The 14833-nt window shown below is 43.8% G+C and overlaps 1 protein-coding gene across 1 annotated transcript; it reads right to left on the reverse strand.

Moving 5' to 3' along the window:
* Positions 1-593: 593 nt before the first annotated feature.
* Positions 594-5648, reverse strand: LOC118638813 (leukocyte immunoglobulin-like receptor subfamily A member 5). Its single transcript, XM_036274935.1, has 6 exons — positions 5589-5648; positions 5392-5427; positions 4954-5229; positions 4508-4810; positions 4162-4212; positions 594-730 (listed from the first exon to the last, which is right to left on the reverse strand). Exons 1-6 carry the CDS (start codon positions 5620-5622, stop codon positions 594-596), a joined length of 837 nt encoding a protein of 278 aa, XP_036130828.1. The 5' UTR covers positions 5623-5648.
* Between the last annotated feature and the right edge of the window lie 9185 nt (positions 5649-14833).

Genomic DNA, 14833 nt, shown 5'->3' on the forward strand with positions numbered 1-14833 from the left:
TGTCCCTTAAAGCATACATGTGTTGATTCTCAGGGACAACATTTCTGGAAAATGAGATTGGTGGCGCTGGGCTAGAGATGATGGAACGCAGGGCCTGCGGTTGGTGGTAGGCATTACATTGGGTTCATCATTCCAGGCTTGTTTCTCATTTTACCCTTTTACTCAGTAATTGCATCCAAATAACGTCCTGTGACAGGGCAGACGAAAACTCAGTAATGTCTCTCTGGTGATGTGGTGAATATAAATTTTAAAATTGCATCAAAGAACGGTTTAGGAGAGCATGAGATTTGACAGGTGTGGACACTCACCAACCATGTGGGATGGACCATCAAGTCAAAGTGTAGAGAAAAAGTCATGTCCTCCCAGAAAGTTCACCACAATAAGGAGAGAAAACACACATTTAATGGAGAAAGAGTCCTGTCCTGGGAGCACTCAGACATTTTCTGCACCCAAACGGTGTTCACTGCCCCAGACACCCTCAGGGTACAATGTTCCCAATTCTTCACGGTCCATGCTTCCTTTTACTGCCTCCTGGATCATCACAGGTGCTCCAAGGCTCCCCCTCTGTGAATGGTGCATTGTTCCTGCTGTGTTTAAGTCCTGGCTGCATCATGGGTCCTTTGCTGGTTGGTTTGAGCCTGAAATAGCAGCACCCCAAGCACCACCAGGACCAATCCAGCCACACATATCCGGATGAGATTCTCCACTGTGCAGTCTTGGGGATGGGAAAGTAAGAATTGTGGGTAAAAAGGTCACAGAGGTCAGGGCAGACCCAAATTACCCCAGGATTCTGAATTACAGCGCAGGGGACCTCTCTTTCCCTCTGTCTCTTTCTGTCTCTCTCTGTCTTTGGTTTCCTTATTTCTTTTTATCTTTATTGTTGAAAGTACTACAGATGTCCCTCCTTTTTCTCCTTCTTTGACATCCTAGCCCCCCCATGCCCACCCACAGCCCTGCCTTCAACTCACTTATACCTGTATCCATTGGTTATGCATATATTTCAAACAAAACCTTCTTGACAGCAAACGAAACCAGCATCAAAATGAGAAGAAAACCCACTGTATGGGAGAACATATTTGCCAATGATACATCAAAGAATGGGTTGATTTCCAAAATACGTAGAGTACTCATACCACTGAACAAAGAACACAATTAAAAAATGGGCTGAAGACCTAAATAGACACCTCTCCAAACAGAACATGCAAATGGCTAAGAGTCATATAAAAAATGCTCAGTAATCATCAGAGAGATTTAAATTAAAATGACTATAAGGTATCACCTCACACCTGTAAGATTGGCCTCCATCAACAAATCATCAAACAACAAGTGTTGGCGAGGGTGTGGAGAAAAGGAGACTCTAGTACACTGCTGGTGGGAATGCAGGTTGGTTCAGCCACAGTTGAAAACAACTTGGTGTTTCCTCAAGAAATTAAGGATTGATATGCATTTGACCCTCTGATCCCACTTCTAGAGATATGCTCTAAGAAGCCTGAAACACCAATGAGAAAGAACATATGTACCCTTATGTTAATAGCAGCACTATTTACAATAGCTAAGATCTGGAAAAAGACCAAGTGTCCATCAGTAGATGAGTCGATAAAAAGCAATGGTACATATGCACAATGGAACACTATGCAGCTGTAAGAAAGAAGTGTCTTGTATTTTTTGACACGACATGGAGGAATCTGGAGAGTATTATCCTAAGCGAAACAAGCCAATCAGAGAAAGACAAATATCACACGCTCTCATTTATTTGTGGAATATAATGAACAAAATAAGCTGATGAACAAAATAGACCCAGAGACATAAAAGTAGGGAACAGACTGAGAAACTCCAGAAGAGTGGGCAGGGGAAGGGAAGAGATGAATCAGAGAACATATATGCATGTATGTGTAACCAATGGACATAGACAACAATTTTGTGTGGGGGCAGTTGTAGAGGGAGGAGGGAAAAAGGAGAAACATCTGCAACAAAAATAAATTTATTAATAAAATAAATGAAAAGGTAACACACTGTACAGGAGAAGGTATTTGCCAATGATACATTGGATGAGGGTTTAATTTTCAACATATAACAAGTACTCATAAAACACGACAAAGAGAAGACAAACAATCCATTAAAAGTCTGCAGAGGATCTAACAGACAATTCTCTGAAGAGGACATACAAACGTCCAAGAGACATACAAAAAAATGTTCAATGTCACTAATCATGAGAGAGATGCAAATTAAAAGGAATATGAGGTATCACCTCACACCTGCCAGAATGGCTACCATCAACAAATCTTCAAACAGGTGCTGGTGATGATGTGGAGAAAAGGGGACTCTGGTGCACTGCTCTTGGGAGTGGAAACTTGTGTATTTTTGACAAGACTTGACCCTCTGAGCTCAGCCCCATCACTCAGATTTCTCCCACTCAGCAATCTTGGGGTCTGACGTGTTCTGTGATGAGCTGGGTGGTGCCAGTTGCTCCTTAGGATTGTGAATGAGGGTGGGAGTAAAGACTTGGGGAGCCATGAGCCTTCCTCCTGGGACCTGTGCTCCCAGAGGCCCCAATTCTCAGATCACAACATTTCCACAGTCCCCTAATGAGCCCTGTCTCTTTTCTATCACGTCCTTTGGTCTCCTCAGTGGCTGATCTCAACTTCCTGTGATCTCTGAGTCCAGACCAGCTCTGAGTCACTTTGATTGAGGTGAACTGTACCCAAGAGTTCAGGAGTGGGGAGGAATGGTCTCAATACAGAACTAATGACTGCTGTGTGTTCTGTGTTCTGCATGAGGCATAAGCGTATTCCCCCACAGCTGGAAGATCCCACTTACTGAACAGCTAAGGACCCAGGGTTCATGCAGAAGGGGTTGCAGTCAGGGGCTCCTAAATGTCCCCATGTGTGGAGGCCCCCTGGACCCTCTCATTTGTTATCATCTTAGACTCTGAAGAGACAAGACCATGGGCTGACTGATCCTAGAGGAACAGGGTCAGGGGCCCCTCACCCGACACCAGCAGGTCCAGAGGCTCAGTCAGGTGAGACAGCAGGTGGTGGGAGGTGCTGAGAGAAATGTAGCACCTGTGGGTGACCCATGAAAGTGGTGGCAGGGCTCAGGGAGAACTCTGCTTGGAACTGCAGAGCTCACTACTTTGATCTAAGATGCAGGGGTGGGCAGATCGGCAGCCCCCTCGTTGGACTGAGGGAATGTGTCCCTCAGCCTCTGTGACTGACACAGCAGGGCCACGTTCTCTCCTGAGATAATGAGTCCCCAGCTGTACAGATAGGCAGGGAGTCTCAGGAGCCACCCTAGAGAGAAGGTGGGGCTGGGCTGGGGCTCTGCCTTCCTGAGCTCTGTGGGGCCCCTTATGTCACCTGATCTGACAGCAGCCTGTGAGCAGGAGGGGACCAGGGATGGACAGACATGACCCAACACTCAGGGAAGAGAAGGGACCACCTGACCCCCCACAGGAGCAGATCTGGGAACTGAACCAGGTCTGACTCCAGCCCTCTCTCCTCTGAGCTGAGCCTGGGCTGAGGGAAAGGACCTGGATGCCCCAGACCCTTGTCCTGCCTGCCCCTCCCTGTGCATGTCACCATCACTGCTGCAGAGCGGACAGTCCCCACACCACGTCCTGGGTGTCCCTGTGAGCCCCTCTCTCCTGGGAGGTCAGAGCCAAAACTGAAAGGAAATCTAAGCTCATGGCCACCAATCTCTCTTTTACACTTGGGGACCCTGAGGCCCAGACAGGGGAAGTGTCCTAGTTTGTGTCTCCAGAGGGTCTTGAACCCCCACGTAACTCAGCTCCTGTCCCCCATGGACACACCCACCACCTTCCACAGAGACCCCTTACCCTTCTGCAGGCCTGACTCAGTGTGTGTGTATGTGTGGGGGGACGACCAAGCCTCAGAGCCTCCTGGGGATCAGGATGGGCACTGTGGAGTAGGGCTGCTTTCTCCCCATTTAAGCTCTGCTTCTCTTCCCCCAGCGTGGGCCCCAGCATCTCCCTCTGCCGTGACCACCCCACCAGCTACCTGCCAGCCTCAGAGCCCAGGGACTCCCAGCCCCCTGGGACACAAGCCCACCCTTGAGTATCTGATTGACGTTAGATCCCCTGATAGCCTCTCAGGACTTCCTGGGTGCTCTGTGCTCCCTCTGAGCAGAGTCCCAGTGACTTACCAGCTGTGGAGATGGCTTCTGTGGGTGGGGGGCTGGTGCCCACAGGGGGTCCTGGAAATGAAAATACAAGAGAGTGAGAGGCTGGGGCTAACCCCGAAGTTCCCAAATTCTCCATCTCTTCTACATGTGCTCTGTGTCTCCCCATGAGACAGCCCCTGGCCACACACCACCTTCCGAATTCAGGCATCAGGGAGAAGTGGGCAGATGTGAGAGCATCTCTGAGGGGCAGATCTCTGCTGGGTGACCATCCTCAGAGCCCCTCACTCTCATCCAACTTCACATGTCTCCTGGGGACAGGACCCTGAGCTGACTGTTCTCAGATAGTAAGTGTTCAGGGGCTCCTCACCTGAGAACTGTAGATCCAGGGGGTCACTTGGGTCAGACCACTGCTGGGGGCTTTTCTTAAATAAGCCATAGCATCTGAATGTCCACCTGTGGCTGGGGGTCACGGGGCCCACAGGAAACAGGACTTGGGACAGCCCACTGGGATCTGGATGTGAGTCCAGGGTCCAGGAGAGCCTGCGTTCTCCTTCCTTAGTCAGAATGAACCTGTCAAATCTTTCCCCTGAGCCACACTGGAGGGTCACGTTCCCTCCTGAGGTCACGACAGGGCTGGGCAGGGCTGAGAGGCTGGGTTTGTTGTAGATTCCTAGGAGAGATGAAGGGAGTTTCTTAAATGGGGCTCTTACCTCACTTGTGTCCCCCAGGGCTGGGCTTGAGAGGAAGACATCCTGAAAGCAGACCCCTCCTGAGGGCAGAGCCTGAGGCTGGAACCCCTGAGTGTCCCCTCACCTGTCAGCACCAGCTCCAGGGGGTCACTGTGCTCTGACCAGCCAGTGGGGCTGAGGTAGGTGCAGGAATATATTTCTGCATAATTTACATCTATGAAGAACTTGGCCCTGTCCCCAGGCTCTGCCGGTTTCTGTCTGTCCAAGCACATAGGCATGTCATCTGTATACAGACAGTACTCCTTTGCTTTCATGGTTCCCCGACACCAGAGGGTCACGGAGCTGTCAAGAGGGATCCTAGAGCTTGGCTCTGCCCAGATGGTGGGTTTGGGGTGGGTTCCTGGAAGAAAACCAGAAGCTGAATTAGAAATACCTTCCCACCCCCTTCCCTCAGCTCAGCCAAAGCCCCTCACATATTATCACTTCATCCCAGAACCTCTGTGCTCTGTCCTGACCCCAGGGTTAAAGTAAGAGGTGGACATGGAGCCAGATGAGGACTCACCTGCCTGCGTGTGGATCCTCTGGTCCAGACTCAGCCCTGAAAGAGAGACCCAGTCAGAGATTTGCTGCCAGACGTTGAGCTGATTCCCTTCCCTCAGGGCCTAGTCCAGTTGGGGCATCTGAGCTCTGGAATTCCCATGAAGAGGGGCATGGCCTCCCACCTCCTCCTTCTGCCCCCTCCCCAAATCCACAACTGACCGAGGCAGAGAAGAGCAGGGAGGAGGGACGTCATGGCACCTGCTCTGAGTGCTCTGCATATGGACGGGACCCTGGGGCTGAGGACGGAGATGCACAGGATGTGGCAAGTCAGGAGCTTGCGCCTCCCTTCCGGGTTTCCTCAGCTGTGAACCCACAGCAGGGGGACGGCCCCGCCCTGGCCCTGTCTCAGGGATTTTTATGTTGAGTGCACAGGAGGACTCTAGGACCTCTGGAGACATTCACCACAAATATGGGGTCTCTTCTGACTCCCAGGACTCTGCCTGGTCAGTACTCCTGCTCAGACACAAGAGGACCATGGTTATTGTCCTGAGTTGAACCACCAAATGAAAGTTAGTATTTATTTTCACATCCTCTCTCATTTGCAATCTACTTCTGGTCTTTGACATGTCCATAAATAGTATTTACTGGACACTTAGTACCTCCTGAATACTTTGGCCAGATCCAGAACTGTATCTGTGAACCAGGAGACTCCTTTGCTGCATCTTGAGAACTCCTCTTAGGACAGTGGGCATGCTAAGGCTGATGCTGCCATTGCATTTCATAGGAAGGAGAAATAAGAGAAACGATGAGAACAACTGGGTCTATGACTGGACTGAAGCTGAAGTAATGGCTGGTTTAAGACGTGGAATCGTTAGCGGTGGGAGTGAGAATGTTCTTCAAGGAGAGAACATTCTAGAGAAACCTAGAGACACAGAAACTGAACAACAGTAAGAGAGGGTGAGAAGGCGGTTGATCATGGGTGTGCTCCCCCCATGGAAGGAGGTGGGATTGTGTGTATAAGGCAAAGGAATACATAGGAATGGACTGTGATGGCCAGACTGAGTTCGGAAGATCAGATGAACTAGAGAAAGACAATATATAAAAATAAAACACATCAAAAAAATTATTCACCATGACCAAGTGGGATTCATCCCAGGGATGCAAGACTGGTACAATATTCACAAATCAATAAACGTGATACACCACATAAACAAAATGAATAATAAAAACCACATGATCATATCAATAGATGCCAAAAAGCCTTCGACAAAATCCAGCATCCATTTCTGATAAAAACGCTCAGCAATGTGGGAATAGAGGGATCATATCTTAACATCATAAAGGCCATATATGAAAGACCTACAGCCAACATCATACTCAATGGGCAATAACTAAAATCATTTCCCTTAAGAACAGGAACAAGACAAGGATGACCACTTTCGTCACTTTTTTTTAAATTAATTAATTTTTGTTACAGATGTTTCTTTTTTTGCGCCCACTGATTCCTCCTCCCCCTCCTCCCCTGTCCTGTCCCCAGTTTATTGTCCATGTATACTGTTCATGCATACATGGATATAAGTTCTGTGGTTTATCTCTCCCCCCACCCCCTCTTTTGGGGATTGTCAGTCTGTACCCCACTTCCACGTCTCTGGGACTACCCCATTCATCAGACTGTTATGTTCATTATATTCCACAAATAAGTGAGATCATATGATACTTGTCTTTCTCTGTTTGGCTTGTTTCACTTAGGATGATACTTTCCAGGTCCCTCCATGTAGTCTCATAAGATAAGAGATCTTTCTTTCTTATAGCTGCATAGTACTCCATTGTGTATATGTACCACAGCTTTTTTATCCATTCGTCTACTGATGGACATTTGGGCTGTTTCCAGAACTTAGCTATTGTAAATAGTGCTGCTACAAACATGGGGGTACATATATTCTTTCTGATTGGTGTTTCAGGCTTCTTAGGGTATATTCCTAGAAACGGGATCACTGGGTCCAATGGCAGTTCAATTTTTAATTTTTTGAGGTAACACCATAGTGTTTTCCATAGTGGCTGCACAAGTCTGCATTCCCACCAGCAGTGTGCTAGAGTCCCCTTTTCTCCACACCCTTGCCAGCACTTGTTTGATGATTTGTGGATGGCGGCCATTCTGACAGATGTGAAGTGATACCTCATTGTTGTTTTAATTTGCATCTTTCTGATGATTAGTGATGATGAGCATTTCTTCATATGTCTCATAGCCATTTGTATGTCCTGTTTAGAGAGATGTTTATTTAGTTCCTATGCCCATTTTTTAATTGGGTTCTTTGTCTTCCTTTTGTGGAGTTGTATGAGCACTCTCTATATATTGGAAATTAACCCCTTATCTGATATATCATTGGCAATTATGCTCTCCCATAGAGTGGGTAGCCTTTCAGTTTTGATGATTGTATCTTTGGCTGTGCAGAAGCTTTTGAGTTTGATGTAGTCCCATGTGTTCATTTTCTCCTTTGTTTCTATTGCCTTAGGTGATGTATCAGTGAAAATTTTGCTACGTATGATGTGTGAAATTTTGTTGCCTACAGTTTTTTCTAGGATTTTATGGATTCATGAGTCACACTTAAATCTTTTATCCATTTTGAGTTTATTCTTGTGTAGGGTGTAAGTTGATGGTCTAGTTTCATTTGTTTGCATGTAGCTGTCCAATTTTCCCAACACCGTTTATTAAAGAGGCTGTCTTGACTTCACTGTATGCTCTTGCCACCTGTGTCAAATATTAATTGAGCATATTGCCTTGGGTACATTTCTGGGTTCTCTGTTCTGTTCCACTGGTTTATATGCCTGTTCTTGTGCCAGTACCTGGCTGTTTTTATTACAGTGACTTTGTAGTATAACCTGAAATCTGGTAATGTGATCCCTCCAACTTTGTTCTTTTTTGTCAAGATTGCTGTGGTTATTCGAGGCCTTTTTTGGTTCCATATGAACTTTTGAAGTACTTGTTCTAATTCTGTGAAGTATGTCATTGGTCTTTTGATGGGGATTGCATTGAATCTATAGATTGCTTTGGGTAGTATGGACATTTTAATGATGTTAATTCTTCCAATCCATGAACAGGGTATGTGCTTCCACTTTTTCATATCTTCCTCTATTTCTTTTTTCAGTGACCTGTAGTTTTCTGCGAATAGGTCCTTTATTTCTTTGGTTAAGTTTATTCTTAGGTATCTTAATTTTGTTGCCACAATGGTAAATGGAATTGTTTTCCTAATTTCTCTTTCTGTGAGTTCATCATTGGTGTATAAGAATGCCATCGATTTCTGGATGTTAATTTTGTATCCTGCTACTTTGCCAAATTCATTGATTAAGTCAAGTAAATTCTTGATGTAGTCTTTGGGGTTTTCTACGTATAGTATCATGTCATCTGCAAATAATGACAGTTTCACTTCCTCCTTTATTTAGATCCCTTTTATTTTTTCTTCCTGTCTGATTGCTGTGGCTAAGACTTCCAGTACTATGTTAAATAAGAGTGGCGGAAGTGGGCATCCTTGCCTTGTTCCTGTTCTTAAGGGAAATGCTTTTAGTTTTTGCCCATTGAGTATGATGTTGGCTGTAGGTCTTTCATATATGGCCTTTATTATGTCGAGATATGATCCCTCTATTCCCACATTGCTGCGCGTTTTTATGAGAAATGGATGCTGGATTTTGTCAAAGGCTTTTTCGGCATCTATTGATATGATCATGTGGTTTTTATTCTTCATTTTATTTATGTGGTGTATCACGTTTATTGATTTGCGAATATTGTACCAGCCTGGCATCCCTGGGATGAATTTCACTTGGTGGATAATTTTTTTTGTGTATTGCTGGATCTGGATTTGCTAGTATTTTGTTCAGGATTTTGGCATCTATGTTCATCAGGGATATTGGCCTGTAGTTTTCTTTCTTTGTAGTGTCTTTTTTTAGTTTTGTAATTGGAATTATGCTGGCTTCATAAAACGAGTTTGGAATTCTTCCTTCTTCTTGAATTTTTTGAAATAGTTTGAGGAGAATGGGTATTAGTTCTTCTTTGAATGTTCGGTAAAACTCCCCCGTGAAGCCATCCGGGCCTGGGCTTTTGTTTGCTGGGAGAGTCTTGATTACATCTTCAATTTCTTCTGTTGTTATTGGTCTGTTCAAGTTTTCTATCTCTTCCTGGTCCAGTTTTGGGAGACTTCGTGTTTCTAGAAATTTGTCCATTTCACTTAGATTGTCGAACTTGTTGCCATATAATTGTTCATGGTAGTTGTTAACAATCTTTTATATTTCTGTGGTGTCAGTTGTGACTTCTCCTCTTTCATTTCTGATTTTGTGTATTTGGATTCTCTCTCTTTGTTTCTTGGTGAGTCTAGCTAAGGGTCCATCAATCTTGTATATCTTTTCAAAAAAACCAGCTCTTTATTTCATTGATCCTTTGAATTGTTTTTTTTTTTTTTTTTGGTCTGTATGTCATTTATTTCTGGTCTGATCTTTACTATTTCCTTCCTTCCACTCGCTCTGGGGTTTTCTTTCTGTTTGCTCTCTAGTTTTTTAAGTTGTGAGGTTAGATAGTCTATTAGAGATTTTTCTTGTTTGTTGAGGTAGGCCTGTAGTGCTATGAACTTCCCTCTCAGAACTGCTTTCTCTGCATCCCATAGATTTTGTGTTGTTGTGTCTTCATTTTCATCGGTTTCCAGGAAGTTTTTGATTTCTTCCTTGATCTCCTCAGTGACCCATTCATTGTTTAATAACATGTTATTTAGCTTCCATGTGTTCAAATGTCTTTGTATGTTCTTCTTGCCATTGATTTCTAGTTTGATGCCATTGTGATCTGAGAAGATGCTTGATATGATTTCAGTCTTCTTGAACTTGTAGAGACTTAGTTTGTGCCCTAACATGTGGTTTATCTTTGAGAATGTCCCATGTGCACTTGAGAAGAATGTGAATTCTGTAGTTTTGGGGTGTAATTCTCTGTAGATATCTATTAAATCCATTTGGTCTAGTGCTTCATTTAGAGTCTCTGTTTCCTTGCTAATTTTTTGTCTAGAGGATCTATCCAGTGATGTCAGTGGGGTGTTGAAGTCCCCGCCTATGATTGTATTGCTATTGATTTCTCCTTTGAAGTCCTCCAGGAGATTTTAAATATATTTTGGTGCTCCTATATTGGGTGCATATATGTTTATCAAGGTTATATCTTCCTGTTGGATAGATTCTTTCAGTATTATGTAGTGGCCTTCTTTGTCTCTAGTTATGGCCTTCATTTTGAAATCTATTTTGTCAGATATGAGTATTGCTACCCCAGCTTTTTTTTCCTTTCCATTTGCTTGGAAGATTTTTTTCCATCCCTTCACTTTCAACCTATGTGAGTCTTTCATTGTGAGGTGGGTCTCTTGTAAACAACATATAGATGAGTCATGCTTTCTTATTCAATCAGCTACTCTGTGTCTTTTTATGGGCGCATTCAATCCATTTACATTTAAGGTGATTATCGATATGTACTTATTTATTCCCATTTTTGTTTAGTGTGGTTCTATTTTTCTTTCCATTTCTCCTGCTAATTACAGCAGTCTTTTTAACATTTCTTGCAGTGCTGGTCTGGTGCTAATGTATTCCCTTAGCTTTTTTTTTGTTTTTGTTTTGGAAGCTCTTTATTTGACCTTGTATTTTGAATGATAGCCTTGCTGGGTAGAGTAGTCTTGGATTCAGATCCTTGTTTTTCATGACCTTGATTACTTCATGTCACTCCCTTCTGGCCTGTATTGTTTCTTGTGAGAAGTCAGCTGAGAGCCTTATGGGGGTTTCTTTGTAGGTAACCTGTTACTTATGTCTTGCTGCTTTTAGGATTCTATCTTTGTCTTTAATTTTTGGCAGTTTGATTACTATGTGTCTTGGTGTGGGACTGTTTGGGTCCTTCTTACTTGGGGTTCTCTGTGCTTCTTGAACTTGAATGCCTTCTTCCTTCATCAAATTAGGGAAGTTTTCAGTCACTATTTTTTTGAATATATTCTCTAACCCTTGCTCATTTTCTTCTTCTTCGGGGACTCCTATGATGCGAATATTATTACATTTCCAGTTGTCCCACAGTTTTCTTAAGCTGTCTTCTTGTTTTTTAATCGTTTTTTTCCTTTTGGTTTTCTGATTGGTTGATTTTTTTCTACCCTATCTTCTAATTCACTGATCTGGTCCTCTACTCTGCTTTTTAGACCTTCCAATGTATTTTTTATTTCTGATATGTCATTTTTTATCTCTTCTTGGTGGTTTTTAAGTTTCAATTGGCTTATTTTCCAGCATCTGTATGTTTTTACACATGCTGTTGAGCTTCCTCAAGATCATGGTTCTGAATTCTAGTTCTGTTAACTTGTTTAACTGCACCTCATTTATCTTATCTTTGGTAGAGGTCTCTTGCTCTTTCATTTGGCTTTTGTTTCAGTTTTTCACCATTTTGGCTATCACAGTAGGCTTTGGAGTCTGCCAAATTTTCCCTGTGGGTGTTGGTGTTCTGCTGTTTGTGGCTCCCTCTCCTGGGTTTGGATGAGGCAGGGAGTACCCACTTTAAACACCACTGTCAAGTCTTAACTTTCCTGGTTAGAGTTGCTAGCCCAGGGAATGGCAGTTATCCTCTAGCTTTTTTTTTTTTTTTGCCTGGAGGCTATTAGTAGAGGTTACCTGAAGAACTTCTGTTTTTGAGTTGCCTGAAGAACTCCCTCAGGTGCTCAGTGTAAGAGGATTTCCCAAGGGTGGGACAGATGCTGGTTGTTAATGGGCCTCAATTAGCATTTAAATGGCCACCAGGTGTGGTTGAATATCTGAGGGAGGGTCCGCCGCCTCTCCCCAGGGCCTGGGAAGGAGTAAGATGACCACAGTCCTGTGTGGCTGCACTCAGCAAAAGCTCTAAGCACCCTCCAAATCCCGAGTGTCCCCACACAGTTCCAGTGCAGTCTGCCCTCCCTCTGCCGGAGCCCAAGGTGAGTGGCTGCTGCCAATTTAGCCTCTGTCTGGACTCTGCGTCGTGGAGCCGCCTGGGACTTTTAACCCAAGGGCGCTGCTCTCAGCCAAAAGCAGCTGAGGCTGTGGCACCAGCTGAGGGCATAGCACCCAGATGAGTTCGCAGGACTCAGCCAAGGGCGTAGCACCCAGCCGAGGCCACAGGACCCAGCCGCGGTAGCCGGATGCAGCCAAGGCGGCAGCAGCTTCCAGCCAAGGTCACAGGCTCCAGCAGAGGGCGCAGTTTCCAGCCGAGTCCCCTGGTCCCAGCCCAGGCCGCTGCGGACCATGGGCTCCTGGACCTCTCTTGCGTCTTCACAAGCCTACCAGGATTGAGTCAGTGTCCCTGCTTATGTGGTCCTCCAAGCTGCCTTTCGGTTGCCCCTTCCTGACAATTTGTCTTTATTTTTATTGTAATTCCAGTTTGGTCCTGGGAGATGGTCTCTGTAGCTTCCATTCACTCCACCGCCATTTTTCCTCCTCCACTTTTGCCACTCTTATTGAACATAGTACTGGAAGTCTTAGCCACAGCAATCAGACAGGAAGAAAAAATAAAAGGGATCTAAATTGGAAAGGAGGAAGTGAAACTGTCATTATTTGCAGTTGACATGATACTATACATAGAAAACCCCAAAGACTGCATCAAAAATCTATTAGACTTAATAAATGAATTTGGCAAAGTAGCAGGATACAAAATTAACATCCAGAAATTGATGGAATTCTTTTACACCAATGATGAACTCACAGAAAGAGAAACTAAAAAAAAATCCCATTTACCATTGCGGCAACAAAATTAAGATACCTAAGAAAAAACTTAACCAAAGAAATAAAGGACCTATTCGCAGAAAACTACAGGACATTGAAAAAAATAGAGGAAGATATAAAAAAGTGGAAGCACATACCTTGTTCAAGATTTGAAGAATTAACATCATTAAAATGTCCATATTACCCAAAGCAATCTATAGATTCAATGCAATCCCCATCAAAATACCAACGACATACTTCACAAAATTAGAACAAATACTTCAAAAGTTCATATGGAACCAAAAAAACCCTTGAATATCTACAGCAATCTTGACAAAGAAGAACAAAGTAGGAGGGATCACATTACCAGATTTCAGGTTATACTACAAAGCCACTGTAATCAAAATAGCCTGGTACTGGCACAAGAACAGGCATATAAACCAGTGGAACAGAACAGAGAACCCAGAAATGGACCCAAGGCAATATGCTTAATTATTATTTGACAAAGGTGGCAAGAGCATACAGTGGAGTAAGGACAGCCTCTTTAATAAATGGTGTTGGGAAAATTGGATAGCTACATGCAATAAAATGAAACTAGACTATCAACTTACACCCTACAGAAGAATAAACTCAAAATGGATAAAAGACTTAAATGTGACTCAGGAATTTATAAAAATCCTAGAAGAAAATGTAGGCAACAAAATCTCAGACATCATACGCAGCAGAATTTCACTGATACATCACCTAAGGCATCACAAACAAAGGAGAAAATGAACACATGGGACTACATCAAACGCAAAAGCTTCTGCAGAGCCAAAGATACAATCATAAAAACTGAAAGGCAACGCACTGTATGGAAGAGCATAATTGCCAACAATATATCAGATAAGGGGTTAATTTCCAATATATAGAGAGTGCTCATACAACTCCACAAAAGGAAGACAAAGAACCCAATTAAAAAATGGGCAGAGGAACTAAATAGACACCTCTCCAAACAGCACATACAAATGGCTAAGAGATATATGAAGAAATGCTCAATATCTCTAATCATCAGAGAGATGCAAATTAAAACAACAATGAAGTATCACCTCACACCTGTCAGAATGGCCGCCATCCACAAATCATCAAACAATAAGTGTTGGCGAGGTTGTGGAGAAAACGGGACGTTAGTACAATGCTGGTGGAAATGCAGACTGGTGCAGCCACTATGAAAAACACTATGGTGTTACCTCAATAAATTAAAAATTGAACTGCCATTTGACCCAGAGTTCCCGTTTCTAGGAATATACCCTAAGAAGCCTGAAACACCAATCAGAAAGAATATATGTACCCCCATGTTTATAACAGCACTATTTACAATAGCTAAGATCTGGAAACAGCCAAATGTCTATCAGTAGACGAATGGATAAAAAAGCTGTGGTACATATACACAATGGAGTACTATACAGCTGTAAGAAAGGAAGTTCTCTTATCTTTTGAGACAGCATGGAGTGACCTGGAAAATATCATCCTAAGCTAAAGAAGACAAACAGAGAAAGATAAGTATCATATGATCTCACTTATTTGTGGAATATAATGAACATAATAGTCGGAGGGATGGGGTAATCCCAGAGACGGGGAAGTGGGGTACAGACTGACAATTCCCAGAAGAGGGGGTGGGGGAAGAGATAAACCACAGAACTTATATGCATGTATGCATGACAAATGGACATGGACAACAAAGTTGTGGACAGGGCAGGGTG

Source organism: Molossus molossus, unplaced genomic scaffold, assembly GCF_014108415.1.
Source record: "Molossus molossus isolate mMolMol1 unplaced genomic scaffold, mMolMol1.p scaffold_m16_p_21, whole genome shotgun sequence".
In the NCBI taxonomy this organism is placed as follows: Eukaryota; Metazoa; Chordata; class Mammalia; order Chiroptera; family Molossidae; genus Molossus; species Molossus molossus.

Bases quoted from the DNA above. Each gene is read 5' to 3' on its own strand.
- LOC118638813 (XM_036274935.1), bottom strand. From the start codon at position 5,622: ATGACGTCCCTCCTCCCTGCTCTTCTCTGCCTCG. The intron at 5,230-5,391 runs GTGAGTCCTCAT...GTTTTCTTCCAG, and splicing joins GAGGATCCACACGCAGGCAG to GAACCCACCCCAAACCCACC. The intron at 4,811-4,953 runs GTGAGGGGACAC...CATCTCTCCTAG, and splicing joins CCTGGAGCTGGTGCTGACAG to GAATCTACAACAAACCCAGC.